Below are 27,882 nucleotides of genomic sequence, written 5' to 3'. Positions count from 1 at the left end.
ACTAGCTTACTGTCCTCCCAGCCAATTTCACTGCAGACCCAGGAAGAAACTGTAGTGAGAATGTGCCGTCTGCAAGTTAGAGAAGCCGGGTCTGGAAGGAAACACTGGTGTAAGAAAGTCACTCTTCTTAAGTGAACTCCTAGGTTAGCTCAAGGAAGGAAATAAGGAAATCCAACAACAGACACCACTGGGAAATCGCAGAAGGTCATGTTTTTTTAACGTGTTGGTTTGAGGAAGATTTTCAGTGTCTGACTATTTGAAAAGCCTTAAAAGCAAATAACCAGGTATAATCAATGAAGAAGGCAAATAGAACAACTGTGGCATTAACAAGTAGAAAGAGAAACACACGCACCCTTTCTCTAAATCCCCACCATATTTAGTCAAGAATACAGACCTTAATAGAAATAAGGTTGTCCCGGCCAAAAGACAGAGGCCACATCTCCTGTCCCTGTTGTCTGTGGAGCACACTGATGTATGTAGCCCTCTCTGCCTGGATAGTGTCCTCCCAGAGCTGAGAAGGGAGCCTCATTCTCGCTTTGCCTTTTCTACCTAAACTTTCACAATCTCTTTAAGGGAATATTTATAAACATCAGGGTCTCCTCATTCTTAACCCAAACTTAGCATCAACAAGTTTCCATCCCTTTGGGAAAGGGACAGAAGTCTGAACAGTACCAGCTGTTATTGTCTGTCCCACCTTGTGGGGCCCAAAAAGCTTGCCTCTTCTCAACAGCTTAGAAGATGGCACGGAAACCAGAGATTGCTGCTTGGCACATGCACCCGAGAGATGAGAATGAAAGAGCCTGAGAAGCACCAGAAGTTGTCCTGGTAAGAGCTGTCCAAGCCAAGCACGTGGGTTCTAACATAAAGCACCGCGGAGGGCAGAGCAGCGAAGGATGGCGATGGGTGCATCTGACCACTGTAACCCATCTTATTTGGTTCCCAAGGTTCCATGCATCTTTTCAGTCTTTTTCTGAATCACATTATCCAAGATTCCTCTTCCGCCCTCTCACTCGACACTGATTAGAATAGCAGCACCCTCCTCATCCCTGTTTCTACGCATCATTAGGCATTTGAGCAATTTGCCAAAAGGATGTAATATGTAAAAGATTGAACTCGAATAGAATTCGTGTCTCTGGGTTTGACGGGCCAATGCTTGTCAAATCTTAATGCACCTACAAATCACACACGACTGTGGTTAAAACTTAGGTTCTGACTCAGCAGACTCGGGGCAGGATCTGAGAATCTGCATTTCTAACAAACTCCCAGGTGATGCTCACTCTGCTGGTCCATGGGCCACACATTTAGCCTCAAGGACCCAGTCTACACAAATAACAGACCCAAGGAGGCAAAGGACCCCATCTAAGGTCACACCGTTAGTAAATACTGAGCTAGGATTTGAGCTCAGTTCCTCTTGTTAGAGCAGGCAGATAGCTAGATAAAAGCAGAGAAAGGAGGACGCAGGCCAAATGGCAGGAATTGGGCAAAAAGGAGAGACACCGGCCAAATAAAGGAAACCATATATCATGTAAGCACCAGGGGTCCCTGGGCAGAGAAAGAAAAGCAGGAACCTTGGGGCTAAGTGGTCACACCTTTTGGGGTAATGAGCAGCCTGGAGGCCAGCAAAGAAAGGTGAGAAAAGGCAAGAATCTCCAGTATCTGAATGTAACCTTTTGCTCATTAATTATGCCCTTATTTCAATAAAATTAGCCTTGCAGATTAGAAGCACCCATCATGCACTGATGCCATGACACTTCTGATCCAGAGTAAATAAGGATGAAAATCCCTCCTCCTTTTGAGAAGGTGGAGCTGGGATGAAAATCAGGAAATACGACCCCAGACCCTTCCCTCCCTAATGAATATTCTGCCCATTCATTTTTACACTTTATGTAACAGACTTGCCAAAAAAACTCGGGGCCGCTGCTCACATGAGCCTACCCACTCTCCCCTTGAAGAATGTATTATCTATCCCTTAATAAATCCCTACTTTACTTTCTTAACCTCTGCTTCTTGCCTCTGAATTCTTTCCAGGATGGGACAAGAACCTGGAATATGGGTTACATCCACTGGCAACACTCAGACTCCCAAATCCAGTGGGATTGCTCCGTATAAAAAATGTGCCGTCTCCACGGACCTGGCTGTGTCTCTCTGACATGGGTTGTCCAGCTAAAAATAAATCAGTCATGTCACGCTGAAGGATCATCTCCAACAACCAAGTAAAACATTGTTTTTCAATTAGAAAACCTAAAACCCAGGCCTCCTGTTTTCTCATTTTTCCAAGTCCTTATTAATATCTGTCAGTCAATGGAGACATTTTTAAAAGGAACTAGATCTTTCTGAAAGCTGATATTTAAGCTCCCTGGACCTACCATTCATGCTGGATCAACAAAAGAAGAGAAATATTAATATGTAAACATCCAGTGGGAAACTCTGGACACCTAATCTTCAGTCTCTGTAGTGAAAACAGGAGTGAGGTTCAAAGTCAAATCTGCAGAGAAGAGAGGAGTAACATCTCTAGGCTGCACTTGTGTGGACCCGTAAACCAAATAATTAACCTGATAAGAAACAGAACATCCAGCCTCTCATCTCCCGTAACAGCTGAGGGTCATTCCTTCTCCTGCAGCATCCCTGGACCCTGAGGATGGTCCCTAATTCAAGATCAGCACTTTTTGAAGTACTGATTCTTCAATTCTCCCTCTCTCACTTGCAGTCCATCCAGCTGGGATCTCACAAGATGAACCTGATGAATGGAAAAGTAAGCAGAAAGACAAAAAGGGAGAAAGAGGGTGGGGAAAAAGCTCATGTTGATGAGCCCATAACACAAAGCATTAATGATGAGAGGAATCTCCTGCCAGCCAGAGGCCCAGATCCAAAGTCTCATGTCTGAGTGAGAACGGGTCTTACCAGGCAACCCTCAAAGGTCAGGGGTCACAGAGAATTCCTCAGCCTGGGAGTGGAGTTAGGGGAGACACAGAGCATTTCTTTCCCTCCCGTGGTGGAAAACAACAAACTCTGACACAAGGGCATCTCCCAACTCAAATGGGTGTTTTCTGCACACGAGCCCTCAAGCTCTGCATCGGGGAACAAGGCAAGAAGTCACAATGAGCAAGATTTCCCATACAGCTCTGCCAGCGGGTTTCATTCCTCAGATCCATCACCCCAGGCCTCAGCCCAAGTTCGAGAACAAGAGGGCAGAAACAGTTACATTCTTTGAGTGTATGGAAAAGAAACTAGCAGGGCTTTCCACTTGGGCCAAGAAACTCAACAGCACTCAAGGGAGTAACTTGGGATACAAGCACAACCCTCTCTCAATAGAGGCGCCATCGCATAGCAGAGATTTTTTTTTTAACTTTTTTAAAGAAAAAAAATTTTTTAATTGAAGTATAGTCAGTTTACAAGGTTGTATCAATTTCTGGTATACATCATAATAGTTCAGTCATATATATGCATATATGCATCTGCATATTCTTTTTATTATAGGTTACTACAAGATACTGAATATAGTTCTCTGTGCTGTACAGTATAAGCTTGTTGTTTAATCTATTTTATATATAGTAGTTAGTATCTGCAAATCTCAAACTCTCAATTTATCCCTTCTCATCCCCTTTCCCCCTGGTAACCACAAGTTTGTCCTCTAGGTCTGTGAGTCTGTTTCAGTTTTGTAAATGAGTTCATTTGTGTGTGTGTGTGTGTGTGTGTGTGTGTGTGTGTGTGTGTTTAGATTCCACATATGAGTGATATCATATGGTATTTTCTTTCTCTTTCTGGCTTACTTCACTTAGAATGACGATCTCCAGGTCCATCCATGTTGCTGCAAATGGCATTATTTTATTCTTTTTTATGGCTGAGTAGTATTCCATTGTATAAATATACCACAACTTCCTTATCCAGTCATCTGTCGATGCATCGTCATTTAGATTGTTTCTATGTCTTGGCTATTGTAAATAGTGCTGCTATGAACATTGGGGTAGCAGAGATTTTTAAATGTCACTAATCTCATTTGTAGCATTCACATAGCAAAACACAGAGAACACTTAATTCCTGCATGTTTGGAAATTAGAACCTAACAAAGTTTGAAGAGTTAAAATGATTGTAACAGTATGTTCTAGCAAAAACTGATACTTTACTGTTTACAAGGTGGAAACCATTCCAAAGTTTATACAATCCTGCATCCAAAGATTAAATTTATTTTCAGATTATACCTTTCTATTTGTTCTGATGACAAAAAGTAAATTGTCTTCACCTGAGTGTGGAGATGGCTAAACAAAGAAGGAAAAAGGATGTCTTCAAACATGGCTATTCCGTGTATATTTCAGCAGCAACATTGCACGGCAGTTTGGGGTGTTCATATGGGAGAAATGTGTTTTCTCTACACATTTATAGGAACTGAGCCTCATGCAGTTGTCTCTTCTTGACTCCCTCTCCGTTGTGTTCCAGCTCAAGTAGCTGTTCACTGTAGATCAGAAGCAAAGACCCCAAGAGTTTCAGGAAATAGAACAGACTTGCTCTCCACTTTGAATCAAAGGGGAGATTGGGAGAAGGATTAGGTCTGGACTTGCTACATACAGCTCAATGGAAAAGATCTGTCATGAATGCACCACCCTCCACCCGCTGACCTCTCCACACTGTTATTTGGTGCTGACTACCTCAGGCTTTCGGAAACACACTGACGATGGATCACTGTGTTCTCATGTGATTGTCACCTGAGGGCCACAGAGCCAGGCCACCTCCTGTGGGAAGGGGGCTCTGGGGCTACTTCAGGAGCACACGTTTGTGCAAATTGCAAGGAGGGGCAATTGCAGGGGAGGCGGATGAAATTTTAAAGGGTGCCCCTGCAGAACAAATGAATTTAGAAGGCACTCCATCTAAGCAGACACGTTACAAAAAGATGCTCCAATTTGGGCAAAGAGGTTATAAAAAGATCCCGTTTCCTCCCAGAGCCAGGAACTTGGTTGGGCTGGCAGAGCTGGAGCTGGATTTCAGCCCCCACTGGTCCCCTTGATGGGGTCCCTGTGCAGGGTTTGTAATGCACAAACTGCCTGGTGGGACCCAGCAGCCTAAGGTTGGGGATTTTCCTGAAGCAAGAAAGAAACTTCCTTGAAAGAAACTCCTGGAAAGAAGAACTAGAAGCAAAGCTTGGCCTGAGGCTGGGGTGGGGAAATTTTCCTCCTTACTCAGAGGTCTCCGGATTAGGCCCAGGCCCCAAAAGGGAAATATGTTTCAGTGCATCTCTTAGCATAGAGATTGCTGTAGGGTAATTCCTGCTACACAGCAAAAGGCCAGGTGCTTGTTAGAGATTCTCTTGAAGATCCCCTTAGGCTCGAAGCACAACCCAGGGGAGTAGAAGTTTCAGGCTATTATTTGTGTCGAACTTCCCTTCCTTTTAGATGCAAACCTTCCAAGAAATCTTGCTGAAAATTACAGTTTGGCCTCTGATGTGTTTTGCAGAACTAAGGAAAGGCCTGGATGAGACAGAAGAGAACAGCAAAGCTGACTGCAGCATCCTCTTGCCAAAATCAACATGATGGTGGCAGTCACCCGGTTTGTAGAATGATGGACCCAGGAGGGCCTTGTAGCAGAGGCAAAGTCACAGGGCCATGATGGGGAGCCAGCGCCCTGGAGCCCACTGGAAGTCGCTCAGGGACCACTTAAGCAGACTGCATTCTGCAAGTCAATAGATGGCATTCAAGCCATTGCTTGGGTAATTGAGGAAATACGATCTCATTGTGAAGCCACAGGCTGGGAGGGTCTACAGAAACTTGGAGCAGTTGGAGCTAAATACCGAAATAAACACGTTTATCCATTTAACCAGTATTTACTAAGTGTTTATTATGGAACACAGCTTAACATGCGTGAACAAGCCAGGGTGAGGGAAAGAAAAGTTAAGCCAAAAAGAAAAGAAACCGTCAGGTACCGTAGGTTTTAAAAAAATAATAAACTAGGCAATGGGGTAGAATACTTGAGGAGTCTAGACAGTGTGGTCAGGGAAGAGCCTGCGCTGGGATCTGAAAGACGAGAAGAAGCAGCTATGTAGAAATCTTAGGGAAGGATGTTTTAGGCAGAGGAAACTGTCCACACAAAGATGATACGGCCAGAGTGTGCTTGAAAAACAGAGAGGTCAGTGTGGCTGGAGTACTATGCGGGAGGGCAACGTGATGGGAGAGGAGGACTGGGTGGGGGGCAGTGACCAGAGCAGAGGGAGCCTTGGAAAGCAGGACAAGGCATTTGGATTTTCTCCTATTGTGATGGGAAACCAGGAGAAGAGTTTAAGCAGAAGAGCGCAGTGCTTGATAAATGTGTTTAGAAGTCTAGTCTGGCCACTCTGTGAGTAATGGTTTGAGGGACATTACAAGAGGAAGCAGAGGAATCACTTGGGAGGTCAATGGTCCAGAGGAGAGACGATGGTGACTAGGACTAGGACTAGGGCAGGGTTTCTCAACCTCATAAGTGTTGACATTTCAGACCATATAATCCTTGGTTGTGGGGCTGTCCTGTGCATTACAGGGAGTTTAGCAGCATCCCTGGCCTCACTAAATGCCAGAAGCAACCCCCCTCCCCCAGTGGTGACAACCAAAAACGTCTCCAGACATTGCCAAGTGTCCCTTGGAGGACACAACTATCCCTGCTGAGAATTTCTGGACCAGGGTGTTAGCTGTGGAAGTGACAAGACTGGTAGATTCCGAACATGTTTCGAAGACAGAGCAGACAAGATATGCTGATAAGAACAGTACAGAGTATGACAGAAAGAGAGGAGTCAAGGACAGGATAATTCCACGGGTTTGATCTGGGCAACAGGAAGAATGGAGTTACCGTGGACAGCAAAGGGGAAGATCGTGGGAGGAGGCACTGGAGAGTGTTGCTTTGAACGTCTTAAAATTTGAGATTCCTATTAGGCATAATGTGGAAATGGCAAACAGACAGCTGAAGTTCCAAGGAAATGTCAGAGTCAGATATACACATTTAGGAGTTATTCACATACTCATACATATTCAGAGATAGAGATAGATGATACAGATGATGACGAATAGACAGGTAGATGGTTAGGTTGATAGATATAATAATAGCTAGATGGATGGATGGATGGATGGACAGACTAACTGACAGATAAGTGACAGCATCTAGGACTGGTTAAGATCACCTAATGAGAGTGTGTAGAGAAGAGGGGTCCCCAGACAAAGCCCCAGTACACTCTTAATTAAAGATACGGAAAGTGGCAAAGGATACTGAGACAGAACTATCACCATGATAGGTAGGAGAAAACCCATCATAATGTGGTGTCACTTAAGCCAAGAGAAAAATACACCTAGAAAGAGCAGTAATTGTGTCAAATGGTGCTAAGACATCAAGTATGACGAAAACAGAGAGGCACCCACTGGCAACAGGAAGTTCATTACTGGCTGTACAAGAGCAGTTTAATGAGCTGTCCCAACAATGTGGGTAAAGATATCGAGCAACTCACACTAAGCCAACAAGAGAGCCAGAGAACTTTTCCAAAGCGTTTGGAAGCTGTGATCCACAAGAACGGTGTGAGGTAAGCAGGGGTAATTAATGTATTCATCCACATTTTTGTATAAGAATAGTTTGCAAAGGGCATGTGAGGGTTAAGGGGCAATCACTAAAAATAAAAAGGTTACTGTCACAACTTTCCAGACAGGCTGCACAGTTAAAAGCCTACAAAAAGGGAGTTGAATTAAAAGGACACTATACTCTGCAGACTGAAAAGAAATCATAGAGCATACCACGAAGGCAGAGAAACAGGTTACACCAGAGCACACAACTCCAAACATGCCTGAATTGATAAGACAAATATCACCTATGAGTAAAACGTGGTCATTCTACCAACCTCCCCATCTTTCCGTAATGGGGGAGACAGTGTGGCTCAGCAGAGAAGAAACTGCTATCATTCAACCAGACCAATTTAGAATCTAAAAGCTCTCCAAAACAGAAAATTTCAAGAGTAGATATGAACAAACAAACCAAGGGAACAAACTTGGAAGAACAGTTTCACTATTTTTTTCCCCCAGATATATTTTCCAACCCAGAGAAGGGGGAAAAAGGCAATTATTGGGGTCTATTTAAGAGCCTCATTCTCTTCTCACACTAACTACCTATGGGTGGGGTGGGTCTGCTGGCCCACGAGGACGGCTCATCCAGTGGGTGATACTGTAAGTGTAACGGGCTGGAAGATTTCCTGCGACAAGTGCCATCAGAGTGGGATTTAGAATTCCTCCCAAGAAGACTATATAATGCTCACCTTGAGAAAGAGGACCACGCACCATGGAACTCTGAGTCCCACCAGTCAACCTAGATAGGTCTCATGGGCAGAACTGGAAGAGATCTATCTTGTTCGTGGATTTAAAGATTAAACATAGCAAATGTCAATTTCCCCAAATCAATATATAGGCTTAACATAAGCCCTACCAAAATCCTAGGAAGTTTTTTGTAGTCAGATTATTCTAAAAATTTATATGGAAAGGAAAAGGAACTAGAATTACTAAAACAATTCTGGAAAAGGAGAATAAAATGGAAGGACTCAGTCTACCTGATTTCTATACTACGTATAAAGCTTGACAATAATGAAGCTATAGTAATGAAGACTCAGTTGGTGGCAGAAAACGTAAAACTCAGAAATGGGCTCACAAAAACATGGCTAACTGATTTTTGACAGCTGAAGAAGCAGTTCAGTGGAGGGAAGGTAGCTGTTTTTTAAAATGGTGCTGGAGCAGTTAGACATCCATAGGGGGAAGGAAGGAAGGAAATGAACTTGAACCTAAGTCTCACACTTTATACAAAACTCAACTCAAAATGGATCATGAACTTAAATATAAAATGTAAACGTAAGGAGGGGATGGAGGAAATGAGTGTGGCTGAAAGGACATGAGTAATTGCTGTGATGGTTATGTTGGGCATCTTGACTGTATCCGTGTCAGAGTCCTGGCTATGATATTGTACAGTAATTTTTCAAGAAGTTACCACTGTGGAGAAAGTGGGGTAAGGGCACATGGGACCTCTCCATATTGGTCCTTACAACTGCACATGAATCTACGACCTCAAAACTAAAAGATAACTTTAAAAAAAAACTAAAAATAATACCTTTTCACGATTTTAATCCACAGTTGAGTTCAAAACAAGAAAGGAAATTTCATATGCTCAAAGGCAAGGGGAAAGAGAGCTGAGTGGGAACTGAAGCTGAATTACTCTACTATTCAAATGAGGGGTCCAAAATCACTCCCCAGCAGGGGCTGGGATTGAGGCTAGGGTTTAGGATAGAGCCAAGAACTGTATTCACTTTAATAAAGCCTGAGCTGAGAAAGCCTGTGCCTGACTGCAAACAAAAATGTTAAATACCTGCTTACTGACTCAAGTATACAGTCCAGACAGTGGGTGCCTAGCCCAAGCCCTTGATGGAAGTGGGGTACCCCACGAAGAGGCAGAACCCCAATCCTGTATCATGTATAAGTGTGGAGTCTAACACTTTGTACTCTCCTCTCAGTCCAGAAATCAGAACTGAAACACTAACAACCAACCAACCTGCAACAAATCCCCGAGGGCTCGGGGCAACAACAAATCCAAAACTACCCCACTGGCATTCTCACAGGTGGTAACTCCCGCTGAGGACGAACCGCTAGTCGAAAGGATTAAAGAATACAGTTTCTCCAACAAAGAACATAGAATGAAACAAATCAACTCAACTCTTCAAATGCAACTACTCTGTAACTTCAAAATTATAAAAGTGCTGAGGGGAAAAGATGATGAAAACGGTGGTGATGACAGAGAGGATGTTGATGAGGTGGGGACAGGGGCTAACTGTGTCTGAAAGTGGACTCCAGGGGGATGGACACCAGAGTCGGGTGAGGGGATGTTACCTGGAGGAAGGACATCACCCCTTGTCTGGCACAGGTAACCTTTCTCAGGTCTTCAGTTTTCAACCATCTGAGTTTTCTCCACGGGAAACTAAACGAACCTCAAGTTACAGACAACTCCGAGAGAACACAGCCTCCAACATTAGGACGACCACATCTAAAGCCAAGAATAAGCCAACCTTGAGCCATGGGAATGAGAAGCAGATGTCCTGCTCCACATAAGAGGGTTTCCTGCCTCAGAAAGCTTTCCCAAATGCTCCCTTGGTCCCCACGAGCAGTGAGAGACTTAAAGCCGGTACATCATAAGCCTGCCATCCTGTGAATCTGAGTGTAGGGTCATCCCTGGGTGAAAAGGAAAGTAAATATCCAGCAGAAGAAATCAGACACCAGGCCAACCACTGCCTTTCAACTAGAACCACTCCAGGTGAGAGTTGCTGAATAGAAACTCGTTTGGCTTTTGGTGCCTTTTTCATAACCATCCATTAATTGTACAATTATGTGTGAAAGGCTCCAAAATAATCTCCCAGTGGGTTGGCTCTTCTGGAAAAAGCATTCAATGATTTGGATCGAAAAATTTCCTATCATCTTGGCGACCACATAAGTCTATCAGCTCACATTTGCTTCTCTGTGCTCCTGCGCTTAGCGTGACTCTGAAATCTGACTCTGAAAATGCCCACATGGTGGTTCTCACAGTTCCCTGGGGCCGTTAGAAATTGCAAAGTAGTCTGCGCCAAGCCTGGAATGATGCTAAACTGTATGCAGTTTCCCTTAGAGAAAATAAGATGAATTAGGGAGCAATTGAGAGCAGTGGTTCATGCTGGAATCACCCAAGGAGAGCTGCTACTTCAGAGCAGCGCTGGCTCATACTGCTAATTAATACCCACTCACACTAACCCAGCAGTTGGCAACACCTACTGCACATCACAGTCTCCTAGGGAGCTTTGAAAAATACTGATGTCTGGGCTCCACCCTCCAGTTAAAGCAAAGGTGGGGTTGGGATATAGATAATTTAAAAAGCTCCTTAGTTACTGTATACCACAGGGAACTGTATTCAATATCTTGTAATAACCTATAATGGAAAATAATCTGAAAAAATATACATACGTATAACTGAACCACTTTGCCATACACCTGAAACTAACACAATATTGTAAATCAACTACACTTCGATTTAAAAAAAAAAAAACCCTCCTTAGTTGATCCTAATGTTTAGCCAGGGTTAAAGACGATGCCCTACATGTATCTGAGAAAACTCTAATTCCAAAAGATACATGCACCCCATGTTCATAGCAGCACTATTTACAATAGCCAAGACATAGAAGCAACCTAAATGTCCATCAACAGATGAATGGATAAAGAAGTTGTGGTATATTTATACACACACACACACACACACACACACCCCTAGAATTGCCAAAGCATTACTGAAGAAAAAGAAAGAGGCTGGAGGAATAACTCTCCCAGACTTCGGACAATACTATACAGCTACAGTAATCAAGACAGCATGGTATTGGTACAAAAACAGCCATATAGACCAATGGAACAGAATAGAGAGTCCAGAAACGAACCCACAAACTTTTGGTCAACTAGTCTTCGACAAAGGAGGCAAGAATATACAATGGAAAAAAGACAGTCTCTTCAGCAAATGGTGTTGGGAAAACTGGACAGCAGCATGTAAATCAGTGAAGCTAGAACACTCCTTAACACCATACACAAAAATCAACTCAAAATGGATCAAAGACTTAAATACAAGACAAGATACAATAAACCTCCTAGAAGAAAATATAGGCAAAACATTATCTCACATACAACTCAAAAATGTTATCCTAGAACAGTCTACTCAAGCAATAGAAATAAAAGCAAGAATAAACAAATGGGACCTAATGAAATTTACAAGCTTCTGCACAGCAAAGGAAACCGTAAGTAAAACAAAAAGACAACCTACAGAACGGGAGAAAATTTTTGCAAATGAAACCGACAAACGCTTGATCTCCAGAATATATAAGCAGCTCATATGACTTAATAAGAATAAACAAACAACCCAATCCAAAAATGGGCAGAAGACCTAAACAAGCAATTCTCCAAGGAAGACATACAAATGATCAATAGGCATATGAAAAAATGTTCAATATCACTAATTATCAGAGAAATGCAAATCAAAACTACAATGAGGTATCACCTCACACCAGTCAGAATGGCCACCATTCAAAAACCCACAAATGACAAATGCTGGAGAGGCTGTGGAGAAAAGGGAACCCTCCTTCACTGCTGGTGGGAATGCAGTTTGGTGCAGCCACTGTGGAAAACAGTATGGAGATTCCTCAAAAGACTAGGAATAGACTTACCGTATGACCCAGGAATCCCACTCCTGGGCATATATCCAGAAGGAACCCTACTTCAAAATGACACATGCACCCCAACATTCATAGCAGCATTATTTACAATAGCTAAAACATGGAAACAGTCTAAATGTCCATCAACAGATGACTGAATAAAGATGTGGTATATTTGTACAATGGAATACTATTCAGCCATAAAAACCAACAACACAACGCCATTTGCAGCAACATGGATGTTCCTGGAGAATGTCATTCTAAGTAAGCCAGAAAGAGAAAGAAAAATACCATATGAGATCACTCATATGTGGAATCTAAAACAAACAAACAAACAAACAAACAAAACATAAATACAAAACAGAAACAGACTCATAGACATAGAATACAAACTTGTGGTTGCCAAGAGGGCAGGGGATGGGAAGGGATACACTGGGATTTCAAAATGTAGAACAGATAAACAAGATTATACTGTATAGCAGAGGGAAATATTTACAATATATTCAAGATCTTATGGTAGCTCACAGAGAAAAAAAATGACAATGAATATATATATGTTCATGTATAACTGAAAAATTGTGCTCTACACTGGAATTTGACACATTGTAAAATGATTATAAATCAATAAAAAATGTTTTTAAAAAAGTTGTGGTATATTTATACACATGCGTGTACATGTGCACACACGCATGCACAACGCAATACTACTCAGCCATAAAAAAGAACTAAATAATGCCCTTTGTAGCAACATGGATGGACCAAGAGATTATCATACTAAGTGAAGTAAGTCAGACAAAGAAAGACAAATATAATGTGATATCCACTTAAATAAGTGGAATCTAAAATATAATGCAAATGAACTTATTTACAAAAAAGAAATAGATTCAAAGACATAGAAATCATACTTAGGGTGACCAAAGGGTTAAGGGAAGGGAGTGATAAATTAGGAGACTGGGATTAGCAGATACAAACTACTGTATATAAAACAGATAAATAACAAGGTCCTACTGTAAAGCACAGGGAACTTTATTCAGTATCTTGCAATAAACTATAATGGAAAAGAATCTGAAAATACATATACATATATATATAACTGAATCACTTTGCTATACACCAGAAACTAACACAACATTGTAAATCAAATGTACTTCAATAAAAAAAAAATTTAATTTTATAAAAGAATGACTGCCCTAGCCCAGGGCTTCTCAAATTTCAATGAGCACCAAAATCTCCTGAAGAGCTCATTGAAACAGAAGTTTCAAATAAGCAGATAACAGAGACGGAAAGTAGATTCATTGTTCCCAAGGAGTAGGCGAGATGGGAGGATTGGAGAGTGACTCCTAAGGGGTTTCTTTGGGGGCTAATGAGAATGTTCTAAAACTGACAGTGGTGATGGCTGCACAACTTTATGAATATATTTAAAGTTGGACACTTCAAGAGGGTAAACTGTATGCCTCAATAAAGCTGTGAAAACACACTCACCTAGGTTTCTGCCTGCCGCCAGAAATTCTGATGCACTGGGTCTCAGTGGAGCCCAGAAATTTGTCTTTTCAATGAGCTCCCAGGTGATGCTGATTCTATGAGGTCACAGACCACACTGCTCTAGGCCACGGAAAGGCAATGGCATGCCAACGTCCTAGGATTTTATGAGCACAGCAACGGTTTATGAATGGTTAATGGTTAATGAATATATGCGCACTCCCACATCAGTGTTCTCTGGACCAGTGTGGCCTTTGCATATGTGTCTTGTGGATCACTTCATTCTTGTGTGCCTGCCCTTCTAGAACAAGGGCTCCTTGTTCTGTTACCCTTGTCGTAGAGGATCAGGTGCCACTGACGCTCCCAGGATTGTCTCAGAGAAATGAGAGCAGGGCTGACAAAGAGAAAATGTGGTGTGAACCCAAAGTCCAGAGAAAGAGGACCATGGAGCCAGGAGACATACCCCAGTACAACAGAGCACGGTACTTGGCCCAGGAGAAGAAGAAAAGAATAGGGCATCATTTTTTATTTTGTGACATTTATGATCCAATTGGGGAAAATGATAAATGTCTACATATGAAAATTTAGATTTACCAAAAAAAAAAGGCAAAGCAAGACTTTCCACTTATTGTACAAAGTGATTCAACCCCAGAGGTCCTTCAGAAAACTGGACTTTCTTGGTACATTTAAACTAAGGTCCAATGTTTTACATTAATTTTCCCATAGTATTCTAGCCAAGGCAACCAAGACAGGTACTGGATAAATATAATTTTAAATTACAAAGAGCAGGGTTCTCACCAAACTGGCAGTAAAGGTGGGAGGATTTGGGACCAGGGTCTCCCGTAGGAATGCAAATGCCACCAGCGGGTTTGCCCAGCACACCAGCCCGGCACAGGTGCCATGGTGACACCCTACGCTCTGCCATAAATGCCCCCAGGACTCCGGACCCTCTCCGCCTCTAGTCGCTCCCTAAGCACACTTGGTCAGTGCTGGTGCCAGCCTCCGACTGCAGCACAACAAAAACCTCAGTGCAATTCCTAAGCATTGTTTGTCATGCAGTTGCCAGTGGGGCTGTCACTGCTGTTAACTGCCAGAAGCAAGCGGCAACAAAGAGATCTTTTTTTTTTTTAAATACAGGTTTAAATTTTAAGAAATAAGCTTGGTCACATTTCAAGATGCAGCACATAACACCTGAAAGATTTGGGCTCAAATTAACAGCACAGTCAAGAAATTCAACATCTCCAAGCTTCTTCATTCCCTAAAACAACAAAAATGGGGAGCAGCGGATGGGAGAACAAGGTACATGAACCACATCATAAACCGCACATTCCAGTGCCTGGCATATTAGAGACATAAAAAATAATAATAGCAGCCAATATTCACTAAGTGCCTACAATTTACTAAATATTCTTCTAAGATTTATATTATATACATATTAATTAATTTAGTTCTCACAGTACTCTTTACAGGGGTCATCAAACTGTTCCTGCAAAGGCCAGAGAGCAAATATTTGGGGACTTGTGGCCCCAAACAGTCCTTATCCTCATCACTCAGCTTGGCTGTTGTAGTTCAAAAGCAGCCATACACAATATAAACAAATTGGCACATCTGCATTTCAATAAAACTTTATCCATAAAAACAAGAGGTGATCCAGATTTGGTTTGTGGGCCATAGTCTGCCAACCTCTGCTCTGTGAGTTGGGTACCGTCATTATCTCGATTTTATAAATGAGAAAACAGAGGCATAAGGGATCAACTGACAGCCGAAGGTCCATCATGAAATCTAATTACAAACTACCCACAACCAACGACTGGATCACAGCAGCTGCGAACATCACCACCATTACTAGTAAGCCTCTCACCCAGTTCAAACCCAGGTTTTCCTAATTCAAAAGGGGCTGGCCAGCCAGCCAGTCACCAACACCCTCAGGGCTGCCTAGAGGTTGAAGATCCAACTCCAGTCCTCCTTCTTCTTCCCCTGATGTTCCAGGTTGAAGTTCTCCCTGCCCTGAACCCTCAATGCCCTTATTCTCCGTACCTCCCAGATTGCTTGACTTTTAATTTTATGCATTTTTCTCTCAGCCCATTTGGAGGCCAGGACCAAGCACGTCACAAGTGCTCACTTCATATGTGTTGAATGCATGTGCAAACCCATTGACAGTGGGTGTGCAGGCCAAGACGGTAGGGGACTGAGGGCAGAGGAGGAGGGTGACTCACCAGTCCGTGGCAGGCACTGAGGGCTGCAGTCCCAACTCTGGTGCCCTGCTGCAGAACTGTGCCCCTGAGATGGCAGGGAGGACCGGAGGAAGCCTCCATCTTAACATGGGAGAGGTTCCCATATCTCCTCTCCACAATGTAGTTTTTGGAACATAATCCCTGATTGACTGTCAAGTTAAAAAGCAGGTCCTTCTCCTCGTGTAAAATTCTGTAATACACTCGGTCCTCAGGATCATCCAAATCTCTCTTCCTCCTGCTGCTGGAGACCGGATGGTACAATCCATATGACAGAAAATGCCCACTCGCATCTACTCGGACAGGGGCCACCACATGGTATTCCGGCAGGGCCTTGATAAAATGCTCTGAAAAAAAGGAGACACAAAATAAGACTAAGAGATCCCTGCTGAGTCTGCGGCAAGACAAATACATCCCCTGTTTGGAACTTAGCTTGTTAATTGCAAAATCCTGTTGTCGAGGTGAAGTTTAGAGATACTTCCCACCATATAAATACCATCAATATTAAATCCCTGAACAACTCAGAGTGACCTGGGCCTTCTGAGCTGACACTAAGGTAGAGCCCTCGTTGTCAGATGTTTTACCAGAGACAAATTAAGACGAGAATTCATTGGTGAGGAATATTGTTAGGAAATGTGCAAGATCAGTAAGACAGTGTAACAGAAAAGAACAAATCTGACTCCTTATTAGATCTGTTTCTTTGGCTTTAACCCCGTGCCCTGTTTTCTAGGCTTAGTCTTGCTAGCTCTGCACATTTTGTAAAAGAATGTTGCCTAGAGCCTGAAATATACAGGACAACCCATTCTCAAGGCTCTGACCTTCAAGGATATTTACACTTTTGCACTCATATAAAGATAACAAGATGCAGAATATAAACTAATGTTTGTTTTGTTGGAGGTTTACAGGGGCACCATGACCTGATCCACCTGGACAGCTGCAAGAACAAAGGATTCCAAGAACAAAGAATTCCTACATCAAGAAGTCTGCAACAAACAACCACACCACCTCCCCTTTTTAGTATAAAAGGAGCCTGAATTCTGACTAGGGGAAAATTGTTCTCCAGGACATTAGTCTGCCATCTTCTTGGTCTGCCACCTTTCCGAATAAAGTTGCAACTCTTTGCCCCAACACCTTGTCTCCCAATTTATTGTCCTGTTGTGCAGGGAGCAGAACAAGTTTGGACTCAGTAACATAAATGCCTCCAGAATTTCCAGTTAAGTCAGACTGGAGGAGAAATGCAAAAACCCAGTGAACCCATCATGTATACTCTGACAAACCTTGCACAAATACAGCATGTGTTCTGGGAACTTGGGTGTTTCTTTATTTTCACAAAACATACAAAATAAAATGGTAAAGGAACATATTAGGATCAGAGGCACTGGAGTCAAAATATGAAAATTGCCACTTTAAAAATGCAAGACAGCAATACTACAAAGCTACAGTAATCAAAACAGCATGGTACTGGCACAAAAACAGACATACAGATCAATGGAACAGAATAGAGAGCCCAGAAATAAACCCAGAAGCCTATAGCTAATTAATTTCTGACAGAGGAGGCAAGACTACACAGTGGAGACAAAACAGTCTCTGCAGCAAGAGGTCCTGGGAAAGCCGGACAGCTGCACACAAATCAGTGAAGTTAGAGCACTCCCTCACACCACACACAAAAACAAACTCAAAATGGCTTAAAGACTTAAATATAAAACAAGAGACCATAAAACTCCTAGAAGAGAACATAGGCAAAACATTTGCTGACATAAATCACAGCAATGTTTTCTTAGGTCAGTCTCCCAAGACAATAGAAATAAAAGCAAAAATAAACAAATGGGACCTAATCAAGCGTATAAGCTTTTGCACAGCAAAGGAAACCATAAACAAAATGAAAAGATAACCTACGAACTAGGAGAAAATATTTGAAAGCAATACAAGTGAAAAGGGCTTAATTTCCAAAGTATACAAATAGCTCCTACAACTCAATAACAACAACAACAACAACAAAAAAAAATCAAAAGATTGGCAGAAGACCTAAATAGACATTTCTCCAAAGAAGACATACAGATGGCCAGCAGGCACATGAAAAGATGCTCAACATCACTAATTATTAGAGAAATGCAAATCAAAACTACAATGAGGTATCATCTCACACCAGTCAGAATGGCCATCATCAAAAAGTCAACAACTAATAAATGCTGGAGAGGCTGTGGAGAAAAGGAAACCCTCCTATACTATTGGTAGGAACGTAAATCAGTGCGGCCACTATGGAGAACAGGATGGAGCTTCCTTAAAAAACTAAAAATAGAGTTACCATATGATCCAGCAATTCCACTCCTGGGTATATATCAGAAAAGACGGAAGCTCTAATCTAAAAAGACACATGCACCCCAATGTTCATAGCAGCACTATTTACAAAGCCAAGGCATGAAAGCAACCTAAGTGTCCATCAGCAGATGAATGGATAAAGAAGATGTGGTATATATATACAATGGAATATTACTCAGCCATAAAAAGAATAAAATAATGTCATGTACAGCAACATGGATGGTCCTAGAGATTATCACACTAAGTGAAGTAAGTCAGACAGAGAAAGACAAATATTATATATCACTTATGTGTGGAATCTAATATATGACACAAATGAACTCATTTACAAAACAGAAACAGACTCACAGACATAGAAAATAAATTTATGTTTACCAAAGGGAAAGCGGGACAGGGAGGTATAAATTGGGAGTATGGGATTAACACTACTATATGTAAAACAGATAAACAACAAGGCTTTATTGTATAGCATAGGGAACTATATTCAATATCTTGTAATAACCTATAATGGAAAATGATTGAAAAAAGAATATAGATATCTATTTATATATGTATAACTGAATCACTTTGCTGTATACCTTTGCTGTATTATAACACAGTATTATAAAACAACTATACTTCTGTTTGAAAAAAACATAAGACAAGCACACTGGTTCCTTCCTTCCATGCACAAGACCACAAACACCTTTTGACTTACTCATAGTTACATCCCCACCATTGCCTCCTCATTTTCCTGTTTGAGAATAATAAGAAATCCAACTAGTGGGGAGTAAGAATCAGGCTCTGGAGTATAGACTACTTAAAGCAAACCATTAGCCATTTAGTAAGATTAAATTTTTTGCTTCAGCCCAAAAAAAACAAAAAACAAAAAAAGGAAAGGAAGGGAGAGATGGAGAGAAGGGAGGAAAGAAAAAAAAACAAAGAAGGGGGAGGGAGGGAGAGGAAGGGAGAGAAAGAAAGGGGAGAAAGTTCTACTTATCACCTCCCAGCTGTATTCCCTGCACTTTGTAACCTGTGTTACTTTGTTCAAGTTACCTCCCCAATTACAATGTCTTTCCTACTCTCTATCAACATCCTATTTTCCCTGCTTATGTTTTAAAGTCCCAACTCAAATCCTCCTTCTTCCTTCTCCCAATGTCCCTGGTTGAAATTCTCTCCCACTTCTGAACTTCCAGGTCCTCACTTTCTGTAGCTCCCAGAACAGCCTGATTTCACAATGCCTTTTGTTTATTATTTCTTCCCAAATACTTTGGAGGTCAGAATCTTGCACATCGCAGGTGCCCAATTCATATGTGTGGATATAGCACTGACACGTTTTTTGCTGGCTAATCAAAAAAACTGGACTTGATGGGGTACAATTATAAAAGAGCTTTTTTTCCAGACAACTGCCTTCAAACACACTTGTCATTCATCGGTGCCTTGGATGAAATATGGGACAGACAACACAAAAAAACAAACAACCCGATTGAAAAATGGGCAGAGGACCTGAATAGAAATTTTTCCAAAGAAGACATACAGATGGCCAGCAGCCACATGAAAAGATGCTCAGCACCACTGATCATCAGGGAAATGCAAATCAAAACCACAATGAGCTATCACCTCACACCTGTCAGAATGGCTATTATCAAAAAGACAACACGTAAGTGTTGGCAAGAATGTGAAGGAAAGGGAACCCTCCTTCACTGTTGGTGGAAATGTAAATTAGTGCAGACTCCATGGAAAACTTAATGGAGGGGCCTCAAAAAACTAAAAACAACTACGAGGAATTCTTTACTCCTGAGTATTTTTCCAAAGAAAACAAAAGCACTAATTCAAAAAGATATATGCACCCCTGTGTTCACTGCAGCATTTTTTACAACAGCCAAGATGTGGAAGCAACCTAAGTGTCTAACAACAGATGAATGGATAAAGAAGATGTGGCATAGGTACACAATGGAATATTCTCAGCCATTAAAAAAGAATGATATCTTACCATTTGCAACAACATGGATAGGCCTAGAAGGTATTATGCTTAGTGAAATTAGTCAGAGTAAGATAAATACCATGTGATCTCACTTACATGTGGAATCTAAAAAACATAACAAAACAACAGATACATAGATACAGAGAACAGGTGGTTGCCAGAGGGGAGTGGGTTGGGGGATGAGTGAAATAGGTGAGGGAGACTAAGAGGTGCAAACTTCCAGTTACCAAACAAATGAGTCACAGGGATGAAATGTATAGCATGGGGAATACAGTCAATACTTTCGTAATATCTTTGTATGGTGACAAATGGTAACTAGATGCACTGTGATGATCACTTTGAAATATATAGAAATATTGAATCATTATGTTGTGCACCAGGAACTAACATAGTGCTGTAGGTCAATTATACCTCAATGAGAGAGAGAGAGAAATATGGGACAGAGCACGGTTTTCACTCTCAGGTACTAACAAGTAGCTTCTGTTTTTATGGGTAAAAAGTCCAGACCCATTGCTTCTAACCGCAGCAGTTAGGAGCCACAGAGCAACACAAACAAACCTTAAAAACAACACTCAGTGAAAAATAAGAAACAAAACAAGTTAATACAGAGCCATTTACATTAATGGGAAATACACAGGGGAACAATAATACATATGGAACCCATTAAAAGGGGTTTTTTATGTGGAGGAACGGGAGTGGGGAATAGGGACCAAAATGCATGTGTAAACAAAACAAGAAACGTGTTATGCACGAATTAATAACACTAGTGTGCGTGAACCAGGAGTCAAATTGACTCGGGCCTCTGTCCTGCCCATTCCCCAAGGAATATTTGGACCTAGTTGGTATCAGAGCTTCAGTGCCCGCCCCAGTCCAGACCTCAGGCATGGAATGGCCAGGCTGGGTGGGGTCGGCTATAATCGGCTTCTCTAATACCTCTCTCCTGCTGCACTTTTCCTCTACAAGTCACAGTGACCTCTCTGGTTCCTCCAGGGCTGGAGCAGAGGAAAAGCAGTTGGGGCAGAAAAAGCCTTATTCCACTTACTCATCTTGGAGTGGTATCCCCTGTATGTGGTCCCATCCAGATGCTGACTCCTCTCAAAAGCAGCTCTTTTGTCCCTGAAAGGCCTGTCTCTAAAGACACATCTCAAAACATTAAACATAATTTCTGAAAATATAAAATGAAAGACTAACTTGCCTAAGTTCCAGGACATACTGTTCAAAGAATAAAAGAGCAAACAAATGTACAGCTTTTGACCCAGCTGGTTTTTATCTAATGCACTTTTAAGAGAGTCAGCATAAGCGGGCTGTATAATAATACACTGATAATAAGTATAGGAACCATTTCATGAGCACTTGCTCTAATATTCCCCATCTAATACTCACAACAACTCTGTGACACAGATCCAGTTCCTATCCCCATTTCATAGACTAAAAAACCGAAATCTAAGAGAGGTCACAGAGCCAACATGCAATATTCCTTGGACTAAAATTTTGTGCTTCCTATTTTAAAATCGTGTCCTCAGCCACCGCACTTCGTGTACAGAAGCAGCTGCCCTTGGCGGAGAGCATAACAGAGCAGAGGGAACAGCATTGTCCCGGGGGATCGTGATCTGAGACAAGAAAAGAACTGCTTGACTTTTCTTTAGAAGCTTCAATTCGCTCAGCAATGAAGGAGAAAATAGCTATCTCTTTATTGGGAGGAGTAATAGGAGGTAAGACCAGTTTCACTGCTCCGGTTGTATAAAGGAGGGAGCTGAGCCACATCAGCCAATGGGTGTGGGTGGAAATAGGAGGCCACTTACAGAGTGTGGTTTATGTGGGCGGCCCAACTGTACTCAGCTCATCTGTACAATGGGCATAACAAAAATAGTATCTCTCTCTTAGGGTGGTTATGAGAATTCAATATATCAATACACGTAATAGATTTAAAACACCATCTAACAGATAACATTATCTAAACACTAGAACTTACTATTAAACATAGGAACTTGAGGGGAGGTGCCAAGATGGCAAAGTAGAGAGACTCACTGCTCGTCCTCTCCCACAAATACACCAAGAATTACATCTATAAACCCACTGAGTCGCACAGAACACTTACAGAACTCGAGCAGTGTCTCTTGCTTCAAAATACAGGAAGATTCTCGCAAAATCATACTGCACAACAAGTTCATATTGTATAGTGCAGGGAACTACAGTCAATATCTTGTAGCAATTTATGGTGAAAAAGAATATGAAAATGAATATACGTATGTTCATGTATGATTGAAGCATTATGTTATACGCCAGAAATTGACACAACATTGTAAACTGACTATACTTCAATAAAAATAGATATATTAAAAAAAAGAAAAAAAGAAACTTGGCTACTAGGAACCCCTCTGGCCTTAAATGTATGCAACCTCCAAGCAGAGATGGGGAGAAGCCCGCACTCATCTTGGCTTCCTCTCAGTAGATGTTGAGTTTGAAAGATGAACTAGCTACCATACCGGCCAATAGAAAGCAGGGCTCAGAGGGGCTATGACAGGGATGGAGAAATAAGATGTCAGGAAATAGTAACTCCTAATTTTCACCATTTCTATGGTCAAACATGGCATTAAGAGTATACCAACTTGGTCTTGCCTAATCCTCACAATTATCTGGGATGTTACATACACGTCCCTCATCTTAGCCTTCATTCCCACCTCTGTAAGACAATAAAGAGGGGTGAGGGTTCATGCTGGGGCAATCTGATCCCAGAGTCCCCCTCTTTTAACCGCTGCCTTCACTCTTCTCAAAGGTCTACCACTGAGGAGCAGGCATCAAGGTTGGGTGTTTACAAGGCTGTGGGTGGGGCTGAGACACCCCTTCATCACAGCACAATTTGCACTAGGATCACCGGATGTAAAACATAAGCCACAAATACTTTCATCTGCCTTGTTTAAAACTAGATTTGAAACGTTGGCCATAAGTTTAGGTGACACTCCATGAGAAACTGAGGGAAGCCTGTTTTGACAACTGCTTTTGAAAACACAAATCACCAAGTCATCTTTTACCCTCTGCTTAGAAAGAAAGGAGAGAGGTGAGCGAATATGTACCTTCTAGACTTTGTAAAGTCTGGGTTAAATCTCTATTTTTCGTATCTCATCTATCTTAGAGAACAACTGAATTTCTTCTAAGACTTGTTACTACAAAGGGCAATGAAATTCCTGTGACAGTAGGAAGTTTATATTCATAATTATCCTTCATGTGTTGTTGTAACCATTTAACTGTATTTTTATTATAGAAAACTACATACACCAAAATGTTGCGGAGAATCGTATCACTTCAAAACGGTGACTCAAAAGTTGTTAAATACACTACAGGAGATTGATCAGATTAGCTCACCAACCCTGTGATATCTAACCCGCAGGCAGCGACTGCTTATGGTTAACTACAACAAATACAATATCAAAGCTGTGTATATATGTACCACATCTTCTTTATCCATTCACCTATTGATGAACACTCAGGTTTCTTCCATGTCTTGACTGTTGTAAATAGTGCTGCTATGAACCTTGGGGTGCATGTATCTTTTCAAATTAGCATTTTCGTTTTCTTTGGCTATATTCCCAGGAGTGGAATTCCTGGATCATACGGTAATTCTATTTTAGTTTTTTGAGGAACGTCCATACTGTTTTCCATAGTGGCTGCACCAACTGACATTCAAACCAGTAGTGCACAAGGGTTCCCTTTTCCCCACACCCTCACCAACATTTATTATTTGTTGACTTTTTGATAATAGCCATTCTGACAGATGTGAGGTGATATCTCATCGTGGGTTTGATTAGCAATTTCCCTGATGAGTGATGCTGAGCATTTTTTCATGTGCCTGTTGGCCATCTATGTATCTTCTTTGGAAAAATGTCTATTCAGGACTTCTGCTCATTTTTTAATCATTTTGTTGTTTTTTTTAATATTGAGTCATATGAGCTGTTTATATATATTTTGGACATTAACTCCTTATCAGTCATATCTTTTGCAAATATTTCCTCCCATATAAAACCAACATTTTTTTGATGGTTTCTTTTGCTGTGCAAACACTTTTGAGTTTAATCAGGTCCCATGTGTTTATCTTTACTTTTGTTTCTTTTGCCTGAGGAGACAGATTCAAAAAAATATATTTACATGATTTATGTCAAAGAGTGTTCTATGTTCTCTTCTCGGAGTTTTATGGCTTCAGCTCTTACACTGAAGTCTTTAATTAAAATCTGAAATTATTTTTAAAGCCTAAGTATCTATACATTACTAATAAGATCAGAGCACTGTACAGGTATTTTTCAGTATCAGCTCCTCTCAGCACATACCCTAAAGGTGACCAAGGAAGACAACCATCTCTCACTTTCCAGAGAAGAGAAAGCAAGTCCCAGCGGAGTCTGCTCCACACTGAGCTGAATTCATTTAACAAAGAAGATGTGGAACAAGCGGAGCTGAAAACCAACCCAAGAGAATGTGTGTCTTTGAACCAAATCATCTCCAAATGCCCTGGGAAGTGCTCGCAGGCTTTGTTTGTGCTGCGGGCAGAAGAGGGACTTTTCACAAAAGGGCTGTTTTTCAAAGGACAACAAACACTGCTATTTTAAACTTGGGGGTGGGAGATGGTATCGGGACAGTTTACACAAGCCAGTGCTGGCTGACTGACATCTCACCCCGCTGTCTGTGGGCTCCGGCTTCCAAGGAAAGCAAAGGGACCTGCTTCTGATGGCTCGCTTCCAAGGAAAGCAAAGGGACCTGCTTCTGATGGCTCTCGAAGGCAACAGCAGAGGAGCTCTCCAGCCAGTGTCTGAACTTCACAACATAGGCAGAAACCGCCAACAAAGTCAGGCTGGTGATGTCTGCCACCCAAGTGGTCTTGGGGATTAAAGGGGGTCAGGAAGCTACGGAAGCTTCCCAAGACTTGAGCACAGTCAGCAGACACAGGACTTAACGAATGCTAACCCCGTGTTCTGTGTGTGTGTATTGTCTCTATTGTTGCTCTCGGACAATTATGCTTGGTTGTAAGAAGCCAGCCTCTGGAGTCAGGCTACCTGGGTTTAAAACCTCACTCCACTATAGCTAAGCCTATAAACTCCCCAGGCTTCAGCTTCCTTGTGTGTAAAGCACGGATGGCACCCACAGTCCCTGCACCCCAGAAGGCTGTTGTCTGTGGTCAAGGGGCTGACATAGCAGAGTGCCTTAGCAGTCCTGGCGCATGAGACACGCTCCAGCCACGCGGGCCACTGCTGCCGTGTGACTGTTTTCTCCCAGAAGCCCAACCAACTCCCCACTAAACGGAAAGTATCTCTGACATCTGCAAGTCCAATAAAAAAAGCAGAGGCAACAGTACCATTCTGCTCAGGGTGTTAGGTTTTAAAAATGGATAATAACAACAAGGAGGATCATAAAAACAAACTGTCCATCCCAACTCCTCCAGTTTTCCTATAGCATCACAAGAGTTTTGGGAAACTCAAAGAGAATTAGCCAGCTGTGATCAGGAAGACAGGACAGGGAGAGGTGAGCCCCCGTGGCTGGAAATTTTCTCCAAAAGTTCTGTTATTTTTACAACACAGCCCTAAATCTTTCCAGGAAACCAAAACACAGCCAAGCTCACTCAGCAGGGGGGCGGAATCACATTTCCCCTTCCCTCACCATAAGTTTAAAACTAGCTAGAAACATGGCAATGACTGCCAATGGCCAGTTGGAATTTAAAAAACAAAAAAACATTTTCCGCGTTCAGAATCTGAAAACAGGGATTGAAACGGTGCAGCATTCCGAGGAGACAAAAGGGGAGGAGGATTGCCAGCTACCTCTGGAGTCCTCACTGCAGCATCCTTAGTGTAAAAGGGATTGGGATCCTCGCCTTTCAGTAAGAAGTAAGGAATCGCACCTTAAACACTGAAGTCTGACAAGCCCCGCGTTACTGAGCTCCCGGACCAGATTTCCTCGCAACCGGCAATTCGGCCAAACGGCTTTGCGGAGTTCAGTAGAGTGGGGGAAGGGAAAAGGGAGCAACCAACTTTTCACGAAGCCTTACCACTGCGGTTTTCCAAGGAAATTTTTAAAAAGTCACTAACCTTGCCTCCTGTCCGGGAAGTGCACCGGGCCCGGCTGGGGTTGTCTCCCATAGCAAAGGGCCCCAAAGTTCAGGAGCTGAGCCACAACGGAGAGGTCTGCAAGCCAGCTCCTCTGGGCACATGGCATGATTCAGTTGTTGGGGAGAAGAAAAGTCAACAAGTTTTAGCTCTCAGCTCAAGAAATCAAGTCCTCGCCTGTGGCCGAGCAGGAAGATGCAGGGGTGCATGGTCCAGGCGTGGGGAAGGAGAGGCTGCAGGGCTGCCCACGATCTCCCTTTGCTTTTTTAAGCATAAAGGGGCTAGTTACCTTTCTGTTCCCTCCCTCCTCCTGAAAGGGGAGTGATTCAGCTGACAGCGTCTGCTTTCCGCGGGGTGCGGAAAGGGTCAGAGCGGGCGGGCGCAGCCCACCGCAGATCCCCACCCCTCCGCCTTGTGCGCGGGGCCTCGCCCCCAGCTCCGCGCATCTTCCTCCGGGACTCCCACCCCCGCGCTCCGCCGGCCCCGCCCAGAGCCCGGCCGAGCCGGCCAAATAGGGGAGCCTAGGGAGAGTCACCCTGGGCGGGACTGCGAGTGAGAGGCCCCCAGGCCAGCCCCTCACACTGGCGGAAAATGTTGGGCGCAGAGATGGGGCAGAGGAGACCCCGCTCCCAGACCCTCCTCAGCTCAGTGCTGCCCCCTTTCTTGCTTTTCTCCTCCCAGTTCCCAAACTTCCTAACACTGCTCTTCCAAGACTCCTCAGCCGCCCTTGTCTGTGATTCTTTTCCAGCGCCTACTAGGGCTTCCACTTGAAAAAATAACCAGCAATTTTTCTTTTTGCCAATTCACACAAAGGGAAATGGTCTGGGCTAATCCGCTGGTTCAACGCTGGACAAGTCCCTTCTTCTGTACCATGAGATGTTGAGACCAAGGGACAGTGAGCCACTCTGAGTCAGCAGGTCTCTGGTGCTTTTCTACTGTTCTAAGCCCGCCTCCACTGACCCAGAAGGAAACCAGGAGAGTAGAGGAAGTAAGTCAGCCCAAGAAGGTGCCAAGGGATTTCTCCAGTTTACCTGCACAGGCTGCCCATGGAAGGGGAAACCAATCTGAGGCTCAAGCTTTACATCACTGAGAGAGTACCACAAACCAGAGAGCTTGCCGCTCATCCTGAGAATTTCCTGGGATAATCCAGCCAAGATTTTGTGCTACTGGGCTGAAGCCCACCATCTCAGTCCATTCAGGAGGAATTTGGCCCCATACTGGTTCTCCATGGCTTCCAGCCAACCGTAAGTGTTCAGTGAGAGGTTGCGGATACCAACTCATCCAACCTCACTGGAGCCAGGGCAGCCAAGTCAAAGCAGTACGCCAAGTGCAAGGTTGTGTTCACAGGCCTGGAGTGGGTAGTTCGAAGGACTTCAGACTGGATACCTACACGCCACTACATTTCAAGGGGTAGGTGTAAGATTCCTGTTATTGCCGTCACAAGTTCCCAAAAGCTTGGTGACTTAAAACAACACAAATTTAGTATCTTATGGTTCTGGAGGTCAGAAGTCTGAGATGGGTCTCACTGGGCTAAAATTAAAGTGTTAGCACAGCTACCTTTCTTCCTTTCTAGAGGCTGTTTTCTTGCCTTTTGCAGCTTCTAGAAGCTTC

At 42.7% G+C, this 27,882-nt stretch overlaps 1 protein-coding gene across 1 annotated transcript in view; it reads right to left on the bottom strand.

Moving 5' to 3' along the window:
• Positions 1 to 26,707, bottom strand: part of ADAMTS12 (ADAM metallopeptidase with thrombospondin type 1 motif 12) — a 288,416-nt gene extending 261,709 nt beyond the window's left edge. Inside the window, exons 1-2 of the mRNA XM_015235450.2 lie at positions 26,254 to 26,707; positions 15,889 to 16,250 (exon numbers count right to left, since the gene is read on the bottom strand). Coding sequence (XP_015090936.1) covers positions 15,889 to 16,250; positions 26,254 to 26,380 — 489 coding nt within the window. The 5' untranslated portion in view covers positions 26,381 to 26,707. The remainder of the gene's footprint in view (positions 1 to 15,888; positions 16,251 to 26,253) is intronic.
• Positions 26,708 to 27,882: the final 1,175 nt, after the last annotated feature.

The sequence above is a fragment of the Vicugna pacos genome, chromosome 3 (assembly GCF_048564905.1).
Source record: "Vicugna pacos chromosome 3, VicPac4, whole genome shotgun sequence".
Taxonomy (NCBI): domain Eukaryota; kingdom Metazoa; phylum Chordata; class Mammalia; order Artiodactyla; family Camelidae; genus Vicugna; species Vicugna pacos.
Note: the sequence above shows the minus strand (reverse complement) of the source record. Positions and strands in the feature narration are given on the sequence as shown.